Genomic DNA, 22,262 nt, shown 5'->3' on the forward strand with positions numbered 1-22,262 from the left:
ATTACAAAAAAATGCTATAAATGTAGAATTTGTATTTTAAGAACTAATAGAATCTTTTGATGAAAGGGATTCAGATCCATGCAGGAAATGTAATTATTTTCCCGAAACTGAGTGCTTCACATAAATTATTGAGACCCAGCTGGTGTTTATGTGGTAGAAAAATTTTAAAAGGCACAGAGAATTGTAACTGCTTGTATAACGGGGAATCCAGTGAAGTTTCTCATCTTCCTTCTCAGGCCACCTGCTTCTCAGCCGTTTCTGCCAGGCTCAGCACCCACACCTGTCAGCCAGACATCTACGTTCCAGCAATATGGTCCCCCCCCAGCCACTGTACAGCAGCTCAGCAATCACATGGCGGGGATGACAATTGGCAGTACTACAGCCTCTGCTCCGCCCCCAGCTGGACTGGGCTATGGTGAGGTTTCCTGGCTACAGAAATAATGCTATTGCTTTTCATTTATGTTAGTAATTCCATAAAAGGTTTGCTCTCGGCCATGATTCATTACCATATGGTGATGGGAATTCTCTGGGTGTTGACATCTGCCATAGTAAGTGGTAGTTTCCTTGGCTAATAAAGTCATCATTGGGGGAAACAGAACTGAGACTATTGTAGGGGACAGCGCAGGAAGTACTGCAGGATGTGAATAACAAAAGAGAGTAACAATATTTCTCCTCAACTAGGTGAATCTTGGTGTGAAACTCAAAAACAGCCTATCCCTAAGTAAGCTGTTGGAGAGTCTACATGCCTTGCCACTGTTGTGCAGCAGTCCAGTCAAAAAAAAGAAGGAAAAAGGGCTCAGTAAATCACAAGGGGCTGAAATTACTCTGAATGATTCTGTGAAGGGTTTTGCTGGGAGTTGAGAAGAAACTTAAACAGTATAAACTTAATTTAGATATTTTGTTCTATTGCATTAGATCTACAGTCCCACTGCTGTAGATTATAGGACTTTTTTTTTTTTTAATTGAAGACTAGAGATTTGTCTTTAGTATGTGTAAGCTGGTCTGACTACACTTTGATTTTTTTTTTAATTGTTTTGGTAAAGTACTTTTTGACAAGCATCTCTCATACTCTAACACAGACTTTATAAGAAAATTAGGAGTAGGGGATGCAGATTTTTCCAGCCTTTTGGCAATGAGTTTGTCTAAAATTATCCTCAGAAACAGTACAGTGGTAAATACAGAAGATGCTAGTTCCATGCTATTAAAACCATGAAGCTCAAAACCCTTCTTGAACTACAGGCTCCAACGTAGTGTGGAGTTTAAGAAACAAACTTATTTCAGTTCAAGAAATCGGTAGACAGACTTGTGGTGGTTCTTGTTTTGCATACTCCTGGCTTTGCCCCTTTTTTCTGGCCCTGAATCCTGAAATGTATTCTGATTATGTAAAATAAGAAGGTCAGACTTTGAGAGAGGACAATGAAGGAACTATCAAGTTTCAGATCCCTTGGAGGAGTTTGAGCTCTCTGATCAGTTTAGGAGGGTGTTCACTTAAGGTTTGTCTCTATTAGTACTGGCAAGTCCATCTGAAGATGAGAAAGTGGTAGACCTATTTAGATGATCTAGAGCAAATGGGTTTTGCATGCATCTTAATTGTCTTGAGGATAGAAGAAAATTATGTGTTATCATCTGTTCTGCTTATCAGGTCCCCCAACATCGGTTCCCCCAGTCTCAGGAAGCTTTAGTGCAACAGGATCTGGTCTCTACACACCTTACACTGCAAGCCAAGGACCCCCTCCTACCAGTGTGTCTCAGGGTCTTCCTTTGGCACAGCCTCCGTTTCCTGGTCAACCAATATCAACTCAGCGCCTACCTACTCAAGTTCCTGGTTTTGCCCCACCTCCCTCTTCTACAGGGATTGGACCTTCCTCTTACCCTCCTACCACAGGTGCCCCGAGGCCACCTACCATGCCAGGCCCACCACTGCCTGGGCAGACAGTTGCTGGACCACCAACATCCCAGCCTAATCACATATCCTCACCACCACCTCCATCAACCTTGTCAGGGCCACACCCTGGGCCTCCCATGAGTGGCCTCCATGGACCACCTCCTCCCACTCATCCTCCTCAGCCAGGATACCAAATGCAGCAGAATGGTGAGTGTTCCTAGTATAGGAATTGTAAGTTACGTGTGTTCTCTGTGCAATGCAGACTGAGAATGGGATATCAGGTTTGTTACTTGCAGGCTCCTGGCTGCACTTCAAAGCTTCCCTCTTGTTTCCCTGTGCTCATGTCTGAAGGGCAAATCCAAGATAAACAATAGGATGTGTCGTTCTAAGGTATTTGTCATACAGGTTTTAATCAGATTAATGTAACTAAAGGAATCCTAGCTTACTTGGCCAAGAAGTTGTTTAATAATTAGTGCCATAATACTCCAAGAATTTGTGATCAAAATTTTATTGTGAACTTCAATTTGATGTCTGCAGCCTTGCCTGTTCAAAAATAGAGACTTGAAATCCTGAAAAGCCTTACTATCTTTTTTTTTTTTTTAGATTTGTGGCCAGTGTGCATATACAATGTGTATGAGAGGAGTTAAATGTTGAAGAGGAATTGCTACTTTTTCTTCTTTAATTCACAAAACTGTGTATTTTTCTCCTTATAGAACCTTTCACATTTTGTGTGTGCTTAGAAGTAATATCAGTGAAGCTTTCTGAATTATAAACAGTTTTGGCTGATTTTTAATCAATAATGTTTACACATAGCTAGGATAAAGTAATCATGTGCAAGTGTCACGATTGAGAATCCCATCCCCCATGCAGCTTTGCACAGCTGGCCAGGTAAATTACTTAAAAATATCTGTCCAAATTGCTATGAACTGTAAAAACACTAATGGGGTAAATCATACTGTTATTCCATAACTGACTGAAGTTGTCTAAAGTAATATGAAATAACTTCATGTAGTTACAAAACAAAAGAGATAATCACATGTTAACCTATTACTGTAATTTCAGACAATCCAAAACTGCCCAAGAGAAATCCTTGCATACCTTTTGTTTGAGGAATTATGGGTCATGCACTAACTTATTTGGCTGTTCTGTCTGCACTTTCTATTAGGCAGTTCTGCAATTTAACTTCAATGTTCATAGTGCATGTTCTTAATGTGTATCTTAATCACAGTATTCTAAAAATAGTTATGTTAGTCTAAAAACCTGTGTTTCCTTAAGTCTGGTTTTAAGGAGGACTGTACCCGTCAGTTTATTGGATCATTGATAGAGATGTACAGGTCTAAGCTGAAACACTGTGATAAATATGTTTAATCCTAATTAACTGAAAAGCATGTGACTCTTTTCTTGGTTTTTGATGATGACAGGAAAAGTGGGAAGTGCCTAATGAGGAAACACCTAGTATTAGCCATTGTTTGATTTTGCTGTCCCTTTCTTGTAAGGTTCCTTTGGACAGGTGAGGGGTCCCCAACCAAACTATGGAGGAGCCTATCCAGGAACACCAAATTATGGAAGTCAACCTGGACCACCACCTCCACCAAAACGCTTGGATCCAGATTCCATTCCTAGCCCTGTAAGCTTACTTCGTTCTTACCAGTATGAACTCTTCCATACTGTCTTTACATAAAACAGAACTGACAAAGACCAAAGCTGAAAACAGGTTTCTCATTCCAAAGAATATCAGTCTGTTTTCTTGCTTACTTTTCTCTTGTATATCCAGCTTCAGTCTTTTGTTATGAATAAGCCCAGAAGCAGTATTTTTCTTGGTGACTAAAGAAAGGCACTGTATATGCAAATCAATGCTCTAATTCCACAGGTCTTTTTCTGTACTATGTTACATTTTGAGAATCCTTGAGGGCTTTGATTAAGCTTGTTTCTCCATTTCTGGATTCTTGCTTAATGACTTTCCAAGGTGAACTAATTTCAGTTTTGAGGTGACAATCTACGAACTGTATGATCCAAGTTTAAAGTATGGTTAATAGGAGATTGTAGTGCTTTTCCTTTCCCTATAATCTGTCAAAAAGCTGGTTAGTGGTTTTTTTGGTCATTAAGTCACGACATTACTTCAGTCAAATACGGACAACTTCTCAAATTGGGATTATCTTTCAGAATGGAGGTTCTAAGAAAGGACAAGCAGTGATGTGTAATGGTTAGCAGTGAGGAGTAATATTAAGCCTGGCAGTATTATTGCTACTAGTCTACTGTGCTGTTCCTTCCACTGCTGCTGATGCTACTCTGTTACTGTCTCAGAAGGCCACAGTCATTTGATAACAGGAAACCCTTCCAGGGCAGTGCTTACAATCAGTTTACTTCAAAACTATAAAAATTATTTAGTTTTGAGGTACATCTTAGATCTGAACTGGTGCTGTTCAGAAGTTTTTGCTATTCAAAAAAGATTATCTGTTTAGACTCCAGGTTTATGTAGAGTTTATGACCGTATTTTTTTTCATAGAATATAAGAAGTCTTTAATTGCTTGTCTGCTTCTCTTCTCTTCCACTAAATGAGATCTCAAATGGCTTGTGTCAGTTGCCTTCATTTTAGCATGTTCTTAAAGCATAAATCCCCAATTTCTAACCAAAATGAGCACGTGAGCCACACCTCTGTTAGTAATGTGTTCAGAGCCCTAGCCCAATATCCTGGCAAGACTGGTTTTGGGATCGGTGTGTGCTGCAGAAGCTGATGTTTCCTGTTGCATGAACCAATGTCCAAATGTATCTTATTCCAGTGCTACAAGTTTGGGTAGAGAGAAGTAACACTGTTACTTTTTGTTTTATTATTATCTTTTCTTTTTTCTTTTTTTTTTTTGTGGCACTCTTACTTTTTATTTTTTTAAAAAAAGCAACTTAATGAGCTGCCACCCCAGCAGAAACCCAGGCACAGAATAGACCCAGATGCAATTCCTAGTCCAGTAAGTGCTGTATATATGTCAATTGTAGTCTGTGTGTTGGTGACCATCTGTGCATGCCTGAAACCTGAACTTCACCCTACTAACCCTCCATCATTAATCCTTTACCCTTTCCTTGCTGTCTTCTGCTTGCCTTATCAAAATGAGTAACATTACACCACAAGAGGTTGTTAAAATCTTCTCTTCTGTTATGAATGGTGAGGCAATAGAAAGCAGACTGTTTCAGAAACAGATCATGAAGAATGTCTCCCCTTCAGTTTGTCTGATCTTTAGAATATCTCCTTCATCAGATTCCAACTGGTATTTTCAGTGTAAGCCATCAGTATCATTGTCCATACAATGTGTGTCTCGTGTTAACATACACACAGCATGAGCCGTTGTAGCCATGTTTTTTACCAGGTTTGAGCAGAATTTGATTACTGTTCTTGTTGAGATACCAGTACTGGGCTAATGCTTTGAAGTTCTAAAATTGCAGATGAATTGTCTTGTTTTGATGTTAATTCCTAATATAAATCTTCTAGTAGATTAATATGAGGCATGGGGAGCTATAAACATTCTCTCATTATCTGTGCCCATACATAACCATTAAATTTTGAATTTGAAAATTTAATGTTTATGTGTAGAGAATCTTACCTAAAGAAAGAAAAAAGCAGCTACCTTTTGGATTGGAAGAAAAAAATGACATTTGACTTTGTTACCCTCATATCACTTCTTCCTCATTTAGCCAAAGTTGGTCATATAACAGGTACTAGTGGTGAGATCACCAATGTCAGTCAGTCTAGACTTTTGAAATGGGACTAGATTTAGCCTAGAGTAGTTAGTGTCTGATGCTATGGGTGGCTTTCTGCTGGCAACTTGGAATCCTTAGTGAGAAGGTAGAAGTTCTGCCATGCAAACTTCTGTATTTCACAATTTACTCTAAGCAAAGGCATGTGTGTTTGGTGGCAAAATAAGATCAGAAGAATGATTGCTAGCTTTAATGCTTTCATTCAGGCACTGGTGTGGAAATGTAGTTAAAACTGTGTATAACTACAATTTTCTGTTGTTATGCAAAGGTCAGTGGATATTTTAGTCAAGTAAAACTGTTTAATGCATTTCCATTATCTTAAGCTTATTTGCATTAATGAAGAATTTGAAAAACTAAAATTTAAGATTTTTACTGGCTCTTTGAAGTTTAAGCTTGATTCATTGAAAAGTCTACTGAAACTTCGCTTTCCACATCCCCAGAATTCAAATCATAAACTCTTGAGCACCACAGAGTAATGAAGACTTCCACCTGGGCTTGCAAGCATCTGTCTTTAGGTCACAGTTACAGTGGTTAGAAATAAATGCATACTGTGAAAACAGTGGGAACACAACAGAAAGTAAAAGCCAGGTTATCTATAGAACTTCACCCCGAGGCTTACAGAAGCTTCTAATTTTAATTTGGCTAGGACTAGTATACAGGGGAATACTAGCAAAAATTCCTTTCTTGATATGTGTTTGGCTTTTATGAGTTCAGATCAGGCCTTAAAACACAAAATATGCTACTACTCAAAATACTTGGGGAAGAATACTGTTTGCAACTTGTAATTTATTGTTAGTCATTAAGTACTATTCAAAATCAAACTGAGAGGTGACTGCTTGACAAAACTTATTTGCTTTAGACTTCTTATTTTTAGAGATAGTAATGTTTGCCTGAGGTCCTCTTTTCACTGCCTTACAGATACAAATTTTGTATTTTACAGTACTTTGAAACCAAGCTTCCAAATATTAATGTAGTGTTTTCCATCATAGATTCAAGTGATCGAAGATGACAAAAGTAACCGTGGGTCAGAACCATTTGTCACTGGAGTGAGAGGGCAGGTCCCACCTCTTGTTACTACCAATTTCTTGGTCAAGGATCAAGGTAAAATATTTTTCTTTTCCTAAACAAACAAACAAAACACAAACTCCAAAGAGTCAGTGACAGAACTGTCTGTGTGTTTAAAGGAAAAGTTAGAGGAATGATTTCAGTGGCTGCCGATGTGTGTTTTACCAACAGAAGCTTAGTTTCAAGTCCTATGTTGATTGGATCTCAATTTAGATTCTCCTGATTGTTTGGTAGCTAGTAACCAATTTGCAAGTAAAAAATGTTTTCCAAGGCAGGTACCTGGGACCAGCATTAGCAGGGATATCAGAAAGCAGCAAATGAAGCCTCTTCTGTAGAGCTATATTAATGACAGTTAAGAACTGAAATTTACTAGCAATATCATTTGAATTGGATTGGGAACTGTATTTTTTTAAATAATGAGTGGGATGTAAATTGGTCCATGGGCTTCATAGAGAAAGGATGTTTCACCTTTTCACTTCCCATGCTTTTTTTGAGATTTAAGCTCCCTTAAAACTTCAGCGTCTGATTCTACAATCAAGTGGTTTACTCTTCAGCCAAAAATACAAAATCGAACAATGGAAATGTTTGACTTGAGTTTTCTGCGTATAGTATCTTTTAGTCTGCAAAAAGAGTGAAACAGGAATGCCTTTTTAGAGGTTTAAGTTGATGTGGAGTCAAGTTAATTTGTTTTGCGTTAAGGGCTTTTATTATACATAGTTAATCATAAAGAGGCATTTTGTTTGGAATTTGTTTTGCATAGATTGAAATTAATTGATTGTTTAGATAAGCTCTTAGTCTCTGTGGCTTAACACCACAACTGAAGGTATCTTTATTTCTGTTCTTGAATATAAACTTAACTTGTACTGAAATTTGTGGGGATTTTTTCTTTGTTCCCCAGGTAATGCAAGTCCCCGCTACATAAGATGCACATCTTACAATATTCCCTGCACCTCAGATATGGCCAAACAGTCCCAAGTTCCCCTAGCTGCTGTCATAAAACCGCTGGCTACTCTACCCCCAGAGGAGGTAAGAACCATATGCAGAGTTACATATGCATTGTATGCACTCTGAACTCATCAGGAGAATGCTATTAGATGTCAACATTTAACAGATATGTTGAGAAGGAATGTTCAGATAATGAAGACTAGGTAAACATTGATTTTCCCACAAGCATGTGGTAAAGATCTGTAATGCAGAAGAATGTTGTGTTCAAAACATTTAATATTTTGATTGCCATGATAATTTCAGCTTTTTTGCAGTAACTGTCAAGCGCTATGACCAAATGATCAAAATACTCGGATGGTCAGAAATGTGTACACTTCCAGTTGATCTCAATTTCTTTCTTGGCCTAAAGTATTTAAATGGTTACTAATCACTGATGTTAAGTCTTTTCTAGGATGTCAAGTTGTGGAATTGTATAAAAATTTATCAAGCAGCACTAGTTTAGCTGTCTAATATGCATGTACATGCATAGCACTGTGTGGGGTGACAGCACAAGACTGAGTACTGGGCACTGCTGAGCTGCACTTGTATTTCTGCCCTTGCTCTGTGCAGCACTTATTTCCCTCTAGGTGTAATGTGTGGCTAGCTAGCCTTTTACCCACTCTGCTGAGAACATGAAAGCTTCAACAATATTACACAGCTAGAAATTTTATAAAATATTCTAAATACTCTGGCTACTGTGTAGTGTTAGCCTGCTTGCAGCAGTGAAGTAAAGACAAATATGCTTGTTAAATTTGAATACATATGTTTGCAGTATTCTGTGTCCTGTTAAGTTTAACTTTAGCATCTGTTGAGGAAAGGAATATCCTCTGGGATTTTAAGGGTGTTTTTTTCCTGTTGAATTTCATTAATGTTCCTAAACTGTGGTTTGGATTTTGGAAATTGGTTTGTGGTAAAACTGACTTGTGAAGTTAATTCCTGTATTGCTGTATTGTGGCTGGAGTTTAAAAGGAGCACAATAGGAGAATGTGGTCTTATTTGAGAAACCTGGAGGCTTGTGGAGCTGCACATTTTTAGAGAAGCTTTACAAACAACTAGTTGTTAGGTCTCCTGCTGTGTTTATGACTTGAACAAACACTGGCAATATCCAGAAAAAACATGGCTAGGATTGGAAAATTGCCCTGGAGACCGGTCAGCTTCTAGCATTGGAAAGTTCTTTATGGCAAGGGCAAACTCCCTGTTGAGGGGCCCTTCTAACAGATGAAGGCTCAGCTGTTCAGAGCAATAGGACTGTAAATAGAGCTAAAGCTTAACATATCAGTAATGAGAGGATGAATGTCTCATGAAAATACAGCATTCAGATAAATCTAGAATATATAAAAATTAATTACCTGGTTGCCAGGTACAGGACCTTTGCCCTATGTTAATGCACAGTTCAGAAAGCAAAGCTTGAGGCTTCAGAAAGAAGTATCTCTGTGCCTTCTGGGAGTAAGTGGTTAGTGACAGGTTACGCGTAGCACTGCATATTTACAGCACCCTTGTAGTTTGTTTGCATGCATATTATTGGGGGAGAGGCTGAGGAAAAAAGCTTATTGTGTGGAAGTACAATACCAACATAGCCTGGCAGTCAGAAAACTTGAAATTTTGTTTCCTCTGAGGAGGTCAGCTGAGCGATAGGAGCTGAGAAATGCTGGCTGCAAAACCATTGTATTGTCAATAAATGATTAGTGGGGTTGATGAGAGATGTGACACATCAGTGGCATGAAGAGGAAGAAAGTGACTGGAGCATTTGCTCAACTCCTACTCAATGAATATGTGGTCTCTTAAATATGATCAGAAGTTTAGGGTGACTAAGAGAATTAAGACTGGACACCTTTAATGTCAGAACATTTAGAAGTAAGTAGTTAAACTTTCTTTTGAGCTAGATTGTTAGTTATGAAAGGTGCTTTGAACTATGAAGGCAGCTTGTAGCTTGCACAAGTTCTCTCTTAATCATTTTAAAGTGCTTCCTGCTCGTTCTGAGGTTGAGCAGCTGCAGAAGTTGCCAAGTATCTGATTCTGGTTTGGCTGCAAAAAGAATATATTATCAGTAATAGTTCAAAAATGGTATCGCTACATAACAGTTTTGAGGACTTGCTCTACAATTGGGTTAAGACAAGCAGAACTTATGGATATACTGTATTTCATGGTGGACTTCAAAAAAAAGTCTTTATCAGCTGAAATTTGTTAAGATAGTCTGGATGCTCTGTGTTCTTGAATATACAGAATGCAATGACTGGCTTCTATTTTGTCAAATCTTGCTTTTTACAAGGGAAAAAATATAAGAGGTGAAGAGTTGCTTTTAAAACGCCCAACCTGTGGTGAAATTGTATGCTCACTCCCATGAGGTTACCACAGCCATTTTTTGCATGGTTTCAGGCTTTTGTGTTCACTTGGGATACATCTGTGCTATGCAGCGTGGTACTCCTGCTAGAGCTCGTGCTCCTCAAGCAGGCTACTATATAAGGCAGTACAGCACCATGCAGAAGTACTTGTTTGTGTCTAAGTGGGATAGCCCATTAATGACTGCATCCCACAAAGAACTGCTGTGCTAGAGTTTGCATTGAAAAGCATTTACGAAATACTTGTTCAGGCTTCCCCCACCCCCTGCACTCTCTCTCTCAGCTGCCAAAATGTTAAATCCTATGCAGTGTACAGGGAGATAGTTTTAAGCTCTGCAATATGTGTGGTCACTTCTTTCTCATTATCATGTGACCTTTCTTTTTTTTTTCCCTGCTTCCACAGACCCTTCCTTACTTGGTAGACCATGGAGAATCTGGTCCTGTCCGATGTAATAGGTGCAAGGCTTACATGTGCCCTTTTATGCAATTCATTGAGGGTGGAAGGAGGTTCCAGTGTTGTTTCTGCAGCTGTGTCACTGAGGGTAAGGCTTCTTCTGGAAATCGGTCTCTAGGATCTATTGGAATGATCTTTGAACAAGATGCAAGCAAATAAATCTTTATCATGTTATGATCATTTATAATGTATACTGTGCTTTAATGTGTGTTTAGTCTTGTAAAAAAATCATTATAAAAAATGTTCAGTGCTCAGTTCTGAAATTATGTTCAAATTAAGTGAGTGCCTATGTATTGCAGTATTATTGTACCTAATTTTTAACAGGAGGTACTTGTACCATAACGTATGGTGGTTTGAGAAATTATTTATGCTATTTTCTTAGGGTATTTCAAACTTTTTTCTATGATAGACTGAGATGTACATCTAGTCAGTAGCATGAGTTAGGATTTTTTTTTTTTTGCTCACAAAGCCTGGTTAAACACTGCTTAGAGATGGGATTGCATCTAAATCTGCTACAGCTGAATAGGTGTGTTCAATACATGCCAGTTAATCTTAGTTGCTCTTCTAAATGAACATAAAACATGCTTCCTTTTAAGCAGAATTCACTATGTGCAGCTCATAGCATGACATCCATAGATTTGTTTTGAAGGCACAGTGGAATGTAAGGTACAAAAAACCTTATGGTGATGCTTTGAGTGTTTCATTTGGTAGTGCTGATGGCTTTTAATGGACTGTTTGTTCTTATCACCTCAGTTATGCTGTACAACCATTTGTACAAACCAAAATGGGAAGGTGACGGGTTAAAATGGCCAACATTAAAAAACTTTTTTGTCTGGTGATTTTCAGCCTGCATTGCATTCCCTGTCCCTGCTTACTCAGCAGCTGTATGAATGGCTGTACCTGTAACAACTGAGCAGGGGCAGAAAAGGGAGGGACGCTCAGACTGCTGATGAAAGCAATGCTGTGAAAATACAATGTAGTTGTACCTAATACTTGAGAACAATTTCTGTTTTCTCTGCAAAAACAATCAGGTAATTAGTTCGTACTGGATGTGTTCTTGGAGAAGAGTGATAGGTGCTTGTATACATAGTCTTAACGATGTCACTTTGTTTTCTTTTGAACTGTTGAAACTTTGAATGTTTAGAATAATTTAAAGGTGGTGAATGCTATAATTACAGATAATCTAGTTTTATTCTCCCCTGGAGCTATGTAGGCAGCTATAGCTGGAATACATTTTCTCATCCTAGCAATTCTGCAGGAGGGACTCTCTGTCATGGTAGTTCTTGGGGCACAAGGGAAATGCTTTCTTTGTTTCTGCAGCTGACTTTTGCAGGTGAAAACTTAGCTTAACTCCTGTTTTACCTTCTGATGCCTGGTACCAGCACAAAAGTACTGGGCACTGGGCATGTGGTTACACTTTTGGTTCCTCCTTCTTAATGCTTTACAATCCACTGTAAGAAGTTCCCTGTCTATTCTGACAAAAAGATTATGGCAGTCTCTGCACCCGATAGTGCCTAGAAGGCTTTACTCTTGTGCAGCATGGAAAGAGAAGGAAAAAGCTAACTCATATGGCAAAATAAGGAGATCAATCTTTTGGTAAGCCTGAATTGAGTCAGTAATGTTGTAGCCTGTAGTTTGCCTCAAATTCAATCGTAAGTCATTTGTTACTACTTATACAAGATTGTTATATTTTTCCTTTGGACTAAATCCTTCAGAAAAATCCTAAGAGCATGTCGTAGTGACATTTCTGATATGAAATGTGAAATGAGAATGTAAAGGAGATTCCGGAGAAGTACAATAGTGACTATACAGTGTGCCACCTGGTGCGTAAGACAAACTGGAAGCAGTTTGTCTGTATTTCTTGGCTTTAATGATGCTCTTAAATTGCATGATATTTTTAATAATACTTGCATGCTAGCACAGGGTGCTAGCTAGCTTTCCTGGAGTTTTATTTGAAACAGCTGTTGTCATGTTAGCTCTCTAGTCACAGTGTTTATCATGGGTGTGTCACTGAACTTAATGTTTTTTCCTTCCCCAGTGCCACCTCACTACTTCCAGCATTTGGATCATACTGGAAAGCGAGTAGACTTCTATGATCGACCTGAGTTATCACTGGGGTCTTACGAGTTTCTAGCAACAGTTGACTATTGCAAGGTACAGTAGTATGTGTTTATTACTGTATTTTGTTTTGCTTTTAAATAAAAAGCCTATTTTTCCTAAAAGTAAGCATGACATGAATTGTCTGGGGCTGCTTTCTAGCTGGCAGAGATAATTAATAGCATTAATCCAGCCCACTTCATTGTGTAGGATAATGTGCTTGTCTGCTTACTTCCCAAGTAGAAGAAGTCTTGATCACACATGACATAATTTTGTTATAGCTACCTCTGTCATTCTCTTCTGGAGCTATATAAGCAGCTATAGCTGCTGTTACCTTAGCAGTTCTGCAGGAGGGACTCTCTTGCAGTAGTCCTTGGGGCAGAAGGAGTATGTAGGAGAGATTCAAGAAAAGTACAATAGTAACTATGCAACGTGCCACCTGTTGCCTAAGACAGACTTTACCTATTGAACTTAAATTTCAAATAGTGGTTAAAAACACAATAATAGTGTGGAAATATATATTGTCAGAGCTGGTTCACTTTTAAATTGAAGATTTAAATAATTATTAACTTCTAAGGAATAGGAAAAGTACGTGCAAGGCGTTTATTAAAGCAACTTATATCTCTGCTGAAATAAATGCTGGGAAAATAAATGCCTAAATGTTGCAACTTTATACTGGTTACCTTCTGATGCCTCAGCTTTACTTCGAGTTAAGGGAAAAACCAATTATCTTGCTTCTAATGGCATAAGAAGCATTTTTAAGTCAAATGAGATGCAATCTTCCCAGCTTTCTTGAAAGTTCTTCTGGTTTGCTTTTGTTCTGTGTGCTCCTTCCAGTATGACCTATAGATTTCAGAAAACTGTTTGACTGAAACAAGTTTTTCTTTCCCAAAGCAAACCTGATATTTAAGTAGAAGGGAAAGGTTGCAGTTCTCGGAGAGGAAAATATTTTGCTTTATATTGATGAAATCACCTGTAACAAGTCTGGTCAGATTCCAAAGTCTTCAGAACTGGCAGGAAGCTTCCCTGTCTACTTTCCCTATCTGTCCTAGTCATGTAAATGGATGATTTAACTGTGATTAGCCTGTTCTTCGCTAAGCAATGGCAAAATCAGGCTAGGGCATGTAATACCAGTCCTTTTCAAGCACAGTGTGTTTACATGTCTGTTAGTTGGGCAGGGATGGGAGAATGATCTGAAGAAACAGTTACTGCTCATGAGTAGAAAAGCACATGAAAGCAATTGGAGTTCTGACCAGCATTCATTTGTCCATGTTACAGAGCTGTTACGTGGGCTGCATTACATGGCCATAATGTGAATTCTTCCCTCTCTTTCACAGAATAACAAGTTTCCCAGTCCACCTGCTTTCATTTTCATGATTGATGTGTCTTATAATGCTGTGAAGAGTGGCTTAGTGAGGCTAATATGTGAAGAATTAAAGTCACTCCTAGATTACCTGCCCAGGTAAGTATATTGTGTACTACTGTAGCCAGTCAAAATGGGGGAAACTGTCACTTTTTCCCTTTAAAAAAAGCTAGAAATTAAAACATTATTTGATAATCCTATCAAGCTTTTCTTCAGAAAAAGGCCAAGCAAGATCTCTTTCTGGGTACCTTTCTAGATGAAAATAAGTTTTCCTTTCTTTCATTTTTCCCTTATCCCTTATTGTGTTGGGTTCTGTGTAATGATTTCACTATCTACTTAGATATGAAGGCAAGTATGTCTCTTACAGGGAAGGCAACATGGAGGAATCAGTCATTCGAGTAGGCTTTGTCACCTACAACAAAGTGTTACACTTCTATAACGTGAAGAGCTCACTGGCACAGCCACAAATGATGGTTGTCTCAGATGTGGCAGATATGTTTGTGCCACTCCTTGATGGTTTTCTGGTGAATGTGAATGAGTCCAGGACAGTTATTGCCAGGTAATAGAAACTGATTTACAATGTGTGTAGTAAACTTCTTGTTTGGTATATTCAAGTGTTGTGTGCTTATTTGTCATGTTATTCACCTAGACATTAACTTCCTATGCTCTTTGAAATTAAGCTGGCAAAGTAGGATGGGAAAATTCATGGGGTAAGGGTGTATTTGGCTTGTAGTCCAGCTTGGCAGAGGGTATATGTAAGGGGATTTGGTGCAGAAGGGCATTTCTGTGAAAAAACAAAACACAACTAGAATGATGCAGTGTGAAAGTCGTAAGAATACTGAATGACTGTCTTTAAGGCAACGGCCTAAATAACTGTAAATTGGGACTACAGTGGTGTCTAATTTTGGTTCTGTGGAGAAAATGGAATGAGTGGGATAAAGAAGATAAAATCTAGAAGGAAAGAAAGAGAAATTAGCAAAGTTTTGGCAAACTATTTAACATGATACTTGAACTGTAATTAAACTATGGTGTGTAGCTAACTATGTTTTGGGAACTAGACCTGGCACTGCATATTTTTAAAGAAAATTTCTATCCTGTTTTTTAGTGCATTAACAAGCAAAAATACAAAACTGTGGATTAAACCTGTTAATCTTTGAACAGTACACAGGATGCTGGGCAAACTGAGGCCAAGAGTCACTAGTCTTTCCTAAGAGTTTACTTACCAATATATATTGGAATATATTAAAAGAGCCGGAATTCAGAAGAGCTATTAGAGTAGGCATCAGCTGAGGCTATACAGCAAGCGCTGAGGATGTGGATGAGAGAAGCTGATGAAGAATGACAAAGTATCATTTTTTTCACAGATAGATGATGAGATGCCAAATACTGTAAAAATTATGCAAATTTACAGACACAGTAGGGACTTCTGTTTAAACCACCTCAGTCTTACAGGTCATCAACTCCAACTGTGTGGCTTTTCCAGTTAAATGGAATCTTGAATTCCTCCTTTTTCTTGTTCTTTGCTAGTTTGCTGGAGCAGATTCCAGAAATGTTTGCAGACACAAGAGAAACAGAAACTGTTTTTGCACCTGTGATTCAAGCAGGGCTGGAGGCACTGAAGGTTAGTAAGTGCATTGTCATGGCAAATTGGTTTCAGTCTGAGTACTCTGAAGTTCATATTCTGCTAACACACGCTAAGACAACAATTCTAAAGCTTTTTGTAAGTCTCCTTGTGGTAGATGTGCTACATGTAGGGAGTACTGGGCTCATTCTTCAAGTGCATATACCTCCGGTTCTATGTAGCTAGCTATCTGTTCTCTACCCAATTTTTTAAAAATAATTTTGCTTAAAGTACAACACACGTGGCTTAATTTCAGTTACCTGGCTGGGTTTTGCTTTGAACAGTTTATAGAACCTTAAAAAAAAAAAAAAAAAAAGACCCTCCAACATTAAAATCAAGTGCTGAAGTCTGTCATTTCTCATTGAGGAGTTCTGTAACGTGGTGTCTTTCTAATCCTGTGCTTAAAGCTCTGGTATAATCTTAAATAAAAGGAGAGAATGCAATCTGTTGAAGTTGCCCGCAACAATGTGCTAACCAAGTAAACCTTTCCTAAAGTTCTTCCATTCCAGTACTTCATCCAGATAATTACATGCCTGATCTAACTCCGACTTGTATATACTGATCGAATTGATTGCCTGTGTGATCCCATCCAAAACTGTTCATATAGCTCTATTTGTCTGTCATGTAAGTCTTTAGAAGTCTCTCTTAAACTCAGTTTTCATGACAATTGTTCAATCAAGAAATAATATAAATTACTAATTGATTGTTTGCATACTGCATGTCAGAGAAAATAACCTACTAAATATTGGCTAGCATTGACATAGGTTATTCATTTAAAATTAATGATCTGTTGAAGCTTAGATTACAAAATCCTTTGTCATTTCGGTGACTCTCTTACTTTTCCACAAACTCAGTAGCTGCAAATCAGAGAAGAAAGCAATCTAACATGTTTGCGCAAAACCTTTTGTAGCTGAGTCCTGCTTACTGCTCTGTGTCTCCTTGGAGCCAGTCCTTTTCTCCCTGCCATGGAACTAGCACAGGTCCAGTAGAACTGAAACTTGCTTTTCTATAATTGACCAGTACGCTGCGCTCCCTGTGTTGGATACCACTGAAGTAACCAAGTGATCACTGTGCCTGTGTGTCTGATAGAGTGCCTTCCTGACATAAAGAAGTGAAGTAATGAGGATGCTTGAATACTTGTTCTTGAATCACAGTTTCCCTTACAATTTTTATAAATGTTTCTAACCTGTGTTTGTGTACTCACTTTCCTGCAGGCAGCTGAGTGTGCTGGCAAGCTCTTCATTTTCCACACCTCTCTGCCCATCGCAGAGGCCCCAGGGAAGTTAAAGAACAGAGATGATAAGAAACTGATCAACACAGATAAGGAGAAGGTAATAATAACTTGCATGATCTTTATATTACAGGTCTATATTATATTCTTTATGAGATAAAGTAACTCTGAAGCAACATTTAAAAAATTACAAAGGTAGCACGTAATGTAACCATCCCAGGTAGTATCTTTTACCATTGCACTTTTATCTTCTGTTCTCAAGCAGAGCTGTGTAGACTTGACATCATAAGGACAGCTCTGGTATGAGAACAAGAAGAGATAGATCTAGGTTCTTATACAGGATAAAATACCATAGCTGGGTTAAAGTAAATGTACTGAACTTATAATTAAAGCAAGATGTATAGTAATTTTCGTAATACGCAACAGTTCTTCAAAGGCAGGGTCAGGAAGAATTTATATGATCGTAATTTCCCTGAAGAGAGACTTAAAGTATAAAAATGTATTGATTGGGATTATAAACTGGATCTCACTTTCCTTTTCTTACCACAAACTTCTGATCTCATTTCTGACTTTCTTTCTTAGACTTTGTTTCAACCACAGACAAGCTTTTACAACAACTTGGCCAAGGACTGTGTGGCCCAGGGCTGCTGTGTGGATCTGTTCCTATTCCCAAACCAGTATTTGGATGTGGCGACACTAGGTGTAGTACCTTACCAGACGGGAGGCTCCATTTATAAGTATGCATATTTCCAGGTAAGAGTGACATTGACTCAGACTGGTATGTGATCTAAATAAGAATTATTGTTTAGTTAAGAGTTCTTTTTCATAGTGGGAACCATAGTGAACAAGTGCGTCTTTGGAAATCAATTGCTACTTAAATTTCAAGATTTTCACCAAAATGATTTTGTTAGCTTTATATCCTTGCACAAAATAACTCTATTAACAAAATAACAAGAAAAGCTATGCTGTTACCTTTTAGCACAATATTTTATTAGCAGGGCACCGAGCACTGTATGATGGCTGACTTTTAGAGTGAGACTGCAGGAGAAAGTATCTGTTTTTAAATTACTTTATGGTTTATGGAGCAGCTCTGATTTATGGGAGTATGAAACTTGAATTATTGCTTGTGTTCTAGCTGGAGACAGACCAGGATAGGTTCCTGAATGACTTGAGAAGAGATGTCCAGAAAGAAGTGGGATTTGATGCTGTAATGAGAGTGCGCACAAGCACAGGTGGGTGTTAGCAAGAATGAGTCTTAATAAATTGACCAATTCAAGCATGTCACATGGGAAGTAATAGATTTTTTCCCTAATTTAAAACATCTTGAGACTAGGCTATGCAAAAAGCTCTGCTAAAGCTTCGAAATTCTAAGACTTTTGTGGAGGCTGAGCCAAGATCCCTGCTGAAATCTGTCAAGATAACTTAGTGTCACTGATGACAGGATTTTCAGGGCTCCAAAGGCTGACTGTCATGTTATTCTGTTGAAAATTGTGGTTCATGTTGGGTTTTTTTCTTTTTTAGGTATTCGAGCAACTGACTTTTTTGGAGCTTTCTATATGAGCAACACAACTGATGTAGAGATGGCAGGTTTGGACTGTGATAAAACAATAACAGTGGAATTCAAGCACGATGACAAACTGAGTGAAGACAGTGGTGCACTCCTTCAGGTGAGGGGGTAGGCTTTCTAGGAGAAAGGAGTGAGTTGACAAAAAACTGTGTCAAGGGGCAACCAAATCTCAACTGTGGAGAGTACCAGTTGCAGAAGAGGATGAGGTCATCTGAAGTGAATTGTTAGACACTTCAAGGAACTGTTTGTTTTTTCTTTCTGCCCCTTGCTATACCCTTAACCTTTCAGCATACTTGTTCTCAGGGTGACCTAGACTGCTTCAAACTACAATCTGTTTTCCAAGGCCAGTTCCCTTAATACAAACCGCTAACATTGCTGCTTGTTATCTTTCATTGACCCAGTTCTTAGCATATGCTTTTAGCTTATTGTGCAAGTCTTTTACATAATTGTCTTATTTGTTTAGACATCTGAGTTCTAGTTTTTAATGAAGTATATTCAAACCCTGCCTTTCTTATTGTAGCAGGACCTCATTTTTCTATATCCTGGCATTTTTTGTCTCCTACAGTGTGCTCTGTTATATACAAGTTGCGCAGGACAGCGACGACTCCGCATTCACAACCTCTCCTTAAACTGTTGCACGCAGCTCGCTGACCTCTATCGAAACTGTGAGACAGACACGCTCATCAATTACTTGGCTAAATATGGTAACAAGAATTGCAACCTTTAACTGCTGTTAAAATGCCTGTTGTAATCCAATGACACCTGTTTATTCTCTTTGCATCAAATGTCAGGTGGCAATCTTGATACTTCAGTCATTTATGGGAAAGAGCATAAAGCTGTGATGATAGTATTGTTGCTTAGGACGAGAGCTACAGATAGAGGGTGTAGGCTTATCCTTCATACAAATTCTTGTTTAAAGTTTTTTAATAGAGGTTTGTATTGACAACTGTCTGAATTCATCCTTGTATTTATTTTTGGACTGGTTTAGTTAGTTCTTTAACTGTTCCAGAATTTTGCTCCAGGAATAGGAAATGGTGGCCTTTGCTCATAAATATGGGTTAAATATCATACTTTTATGCATTGTACCCTATTTAACCTTTCTAGTTTGCAGTAGAAGCCTACAAATCCAGCAGAGATTTAGTTGTGTATCTTTATCGCCATTAAAATGTAAGAAACAGTCTATTTTCAGTCCATTAAAGAAAGATGGCCAGGTTATAAAAGGAGTTTTTATAGTACCCCATGCTTTCAAGTATGACTAAGTGTATTTTAAAGTACGTGGGAGATAAAGAGTTGAAGAATATGTAATAAAACGGAGTAAATTAGCTTCTTCAGATCTTCAATAGGAATGTATCATCTCTTTCTCACAAGTTTGAAGGGGAGGGGAAAAAAGACTTTCGTAAACAATAGTTGTTTAGATTTACTTTGTGGAAGTAATGTTGAGTTTTTTACTGTTGATAGGCAATCACTTGATAGCCATCCATTTCTTTCCTCTTTCTGTGCAGCATATCGTGGAGTCCTGGGTAGTCCAGTAAAGACTGTACGAGATGCACTGATCAACCAGTGTGCCCAGATCCTAGCTTGCTATCGAAAGAACTGTGCTAGTCCCTCTTCTGCTGGCCAGGTAAACTCCAATGGTTTAACTTGAATCACACGCTTGGGTATTAAAAGGTGATGAGAGCTTCCTCCTACTTAACCTACTCAAAAAAAGTCAATTGCTTTGCTCAGCAGAAATTTGCAAAGAGAAGACTTGGGGAAGTAGAGAAACTGCAAGTAAAACTATAGTTGAGAATGGCTTCTTGGACATCTGTCTGGAGCCCAGGAAGCACTGCCCGTTCCAGGAAAAAGTTTTATGTTACTTTTGCAAGTCCATGATATAATTAGACTATCAGCTTTCACTCCTCACAGCTGTACTACACTTCATTGGTTCATGCAAGCCTCATTTTGTCAAACAAGCTTTGTCAGCAAGACAGCTGACCAACTTCTGTCTGCTTGTGACTTGTAGCTGATCCTCCCTGAATGCATGAAGCTGCTTCCTGTGTACTTGAATTGTGTGTTGAAGAGTGACGTCCTTCAGCCTGGTCCGGAAGTCACAACTGATGACCGTGCCTACATTCGTCAGTTAGTCACATCCATGGATGTGGCAGAAACAAATGTTTTCTTTTATCCCAGGCTTTTGCCCCTGGTGAGTAATTCAGGATATTCTTACTGCTTGAGACTTGCTGTTGTCTTGGCTTGTCATAAGGACTGGCATTTATATTTTAGCAAGGGAAAGTGATTTGAGAAGGATTTGGGATCTGCCATCTGTTGGGATACTTCACTTAATTCAACTCCGTGATAGATGCATTACTGCATCTTGTGAATTTGCTGGCGGATCTTTTTCCTGAGCTGTGAGCATGTGACTAGTGGCAAAGACGACACTTTTGACCCTTTCATAGTCTTTTAAAAGAAGTCCTAAAGCTTCCTGTAACTTTATGTAGTAATTTTCATCATTGCAGGGCAACTCCACGTACTATTCTGACTTTTCAGTACCATACTTGCTGGAATAACGCTAACAACTAATTACATTCCTACTCCAGGAGGCAATATTGGAACTACAGAGTAATTTCACAGTAGCCCTATATCCTGTTTTGCTGACCAAGAGTCTCTGATGTGCTTCTGTGTCATGTTCAGTAAGAAAACTAAACTAAGGAAGATGATACTTCAGTCATGGCTATTGCAGTCTTAGGAGTCCTAGAAATGAGAAAACCATTGGGGTCTTAGTGGCAGAAATTTTCAGGACATCATAAGATGTACTTGTTTTATAACCTTTATTTTATTTTATTTTGTATTTCATTCTGAAACAGACCAAAGCAGATGTTGACAGTGACTCCTTGCCAGCAGCAATCCGGAACTCAGAGGAACGTCTCTCCAAGGGTGACATATACCTGCTGGAGAATGGGCTGAACATTTTTGTGTGGGTGGGAGTCAACGTGCAGCAAGGCCTGATCCAGAATCTCTTTGGAGTGTCATCCTTCAGTCAGATTAGCAATGCCTTGGTGAGCTGGATGGTAGTGTGGGAGCTAATGTCTGCAATAGTCACCCAAAACTTAAAACAATGAGAAAGCAAGTTGAGAAAATAGTGTTAAATTTTTCATACTAGGAACGAGAGCAGCACAGGTTTGTGAAACTATAGTGGAAATGTCCCTAGTCTGGGTGTGTCGGGCAGGCATTCTTTTGCCTAGCTTTATTTGACAAGCCACATCTCCACTGACAGTGAGGAGAACCGTTGATATGTAAATGGAACGAATAATTGATCTTTAATTCTGATATCATGTTATATTCTTTTTCAACTAGTTGAGGTCAAAGAGATTGTATGTTACTGGGGGTAGACATATCTCTACCCTTATGTAATATAACAAAACTGCTGAGTTTTGTTTAATGTTGCTCTACTTCACGTGACTAATGGGGATTGGACATCTTTCATTCCAGAGTACCCTGCCTGTCTTGGAAAACCCTTTTTCAAAGAAAGTACGAGCTATTGTTGACATGCTTCAAGTGCAGAGATCCCGCTACATGAAGGTAAAAATGTTGTCCCCCATTTGTAGCTTTAAATCCCCTTCCTTTTTAGCAGAGCAGGTGGTGCCTGGTAATGCTGCAATACTGAACTTATTCTTCCTGATCTCATAAACGTGATTCAAACATGAAGTTTTCAAGGACCTGAAAATAATGTTGTTACTAGTTTTGGAGTTCTGTGCTTACCATAGTTCTAAAACTAAATTTTTTCAGACCTATTATAATATACTACTGCACAAACCATGTACATGGTATTTTCCTTCTATTTAGAAAGGATTGAGACTTAACCCAGCTTAGTTACAGAAGTCAAAGCACATAAGCCATATATGCTGTCATTCTAGTTATCTATCTTTGGAT

General features: G+C 38.5%; 1 protein-coding gene across 3 annotated transcripts in view; it reads left to right on the plus strand.

Moving 5' to 3' along the window:
* SEC24C (SEC24 homolog C, COPII component) overlaps positions 1 to 22,262 on the plus strand; it is a 39,603-nt gene that overhangs the window by 15,164 nt on the left and 2,177 nt on the right. For 2 of the 3 annotated variants that reach the window (XM_075505099.1, XM_075505100.1), the window contains exons 4-23: positions 237 to 415; positions 1,643 to 2,092; positions 3,382 to 3,512; positions 4,780 to 4,848; positions 6,622 to 6,733; positions 7,596 to 7,723; positions 10,424 to 10,562; positions 12,513 to 12,628; positions 13,909 to 14,033; positions 14,302 to 14,493; positions 15,462 to 15,555; positions 16,770 to 16,886; positions 17,369 to 17,539; positions 17,922 to 18,018; positions 18,308 to 18,453; positions 18,919 to 19,057; positions 19,856 to 19,974; positions 20,356 to 20,535; positions 21,197 to 21,388; positions 21,822 to 21,911. In XM_075505099.1, coding sequence (XP_075361214.1) covers positions 237 to 415; positions 1,643 to 2,092; positions 3,382 to 3,512; positions 4,780 to 4,848; positions 6,622 to 6,733; positions 7,596 to 7,723; positions 10,424 to 10,562; positions 12,513 to 12,628; positions 13,909 to 14,033; positions 14,302 to 14,493; positions 15,462 to 15,555; positions 16,770 to 16,886; positions 17,369 to 17,539; positions 17,922 to 18,018; positions 18,308 to 18,453; positions 18,919 to 19,057; positions 19,856 to 19,974; positions 20,356 to 20,535; positions 21,197 to 21,388; positions 21,822 to 21,911 — 2,986 coding nt within the window. The remainder of the gene's footprint in view (positions 1 to 236; positions 416 to 1,642; positions 2,093 to 3,381; positions 3,513 to 4,779; positions 4,849 to 6,621; positions 6,734 to 7,595; positions 7,724 to 10,423; positions 10,563 to 12,512; positions 12,629 to 13,908; positions 14,034 to 14,301; positions 14,494 to 15,461; positions 15,556 to 16,769; positions 16,887 to 17,368; positions 17,540 to 17,921; positions 18,019 to 18,307; positions 18,454 to 18,918; positions 19,058 to 19,855; positions 19,975 to 20,355; positions 20,536 to 21,196; positions 21,389 to 21,821; positions 21,912 to 22,262) is intronic. The other variant, XM_075505102.1, reaches the window with a different exon arrangement.

Source organism: Mycteria americana, chromosome 6, assembly GCF_035582795.1.
Source record: "Mycteria americana isolate JAX WOST 10 ecotype Jacksonville Zoo and Gardens chromosome 6, USCA_MyAme_1.0, whole genome shotgun sequence".
NCBI classification, from domain to species: domain Eukaryota; kingdom Metazoa; phylum Chordata; class Aves; order Ciconiiformes; family Ciconiidae; genus Mycteria; species Mycteria americana.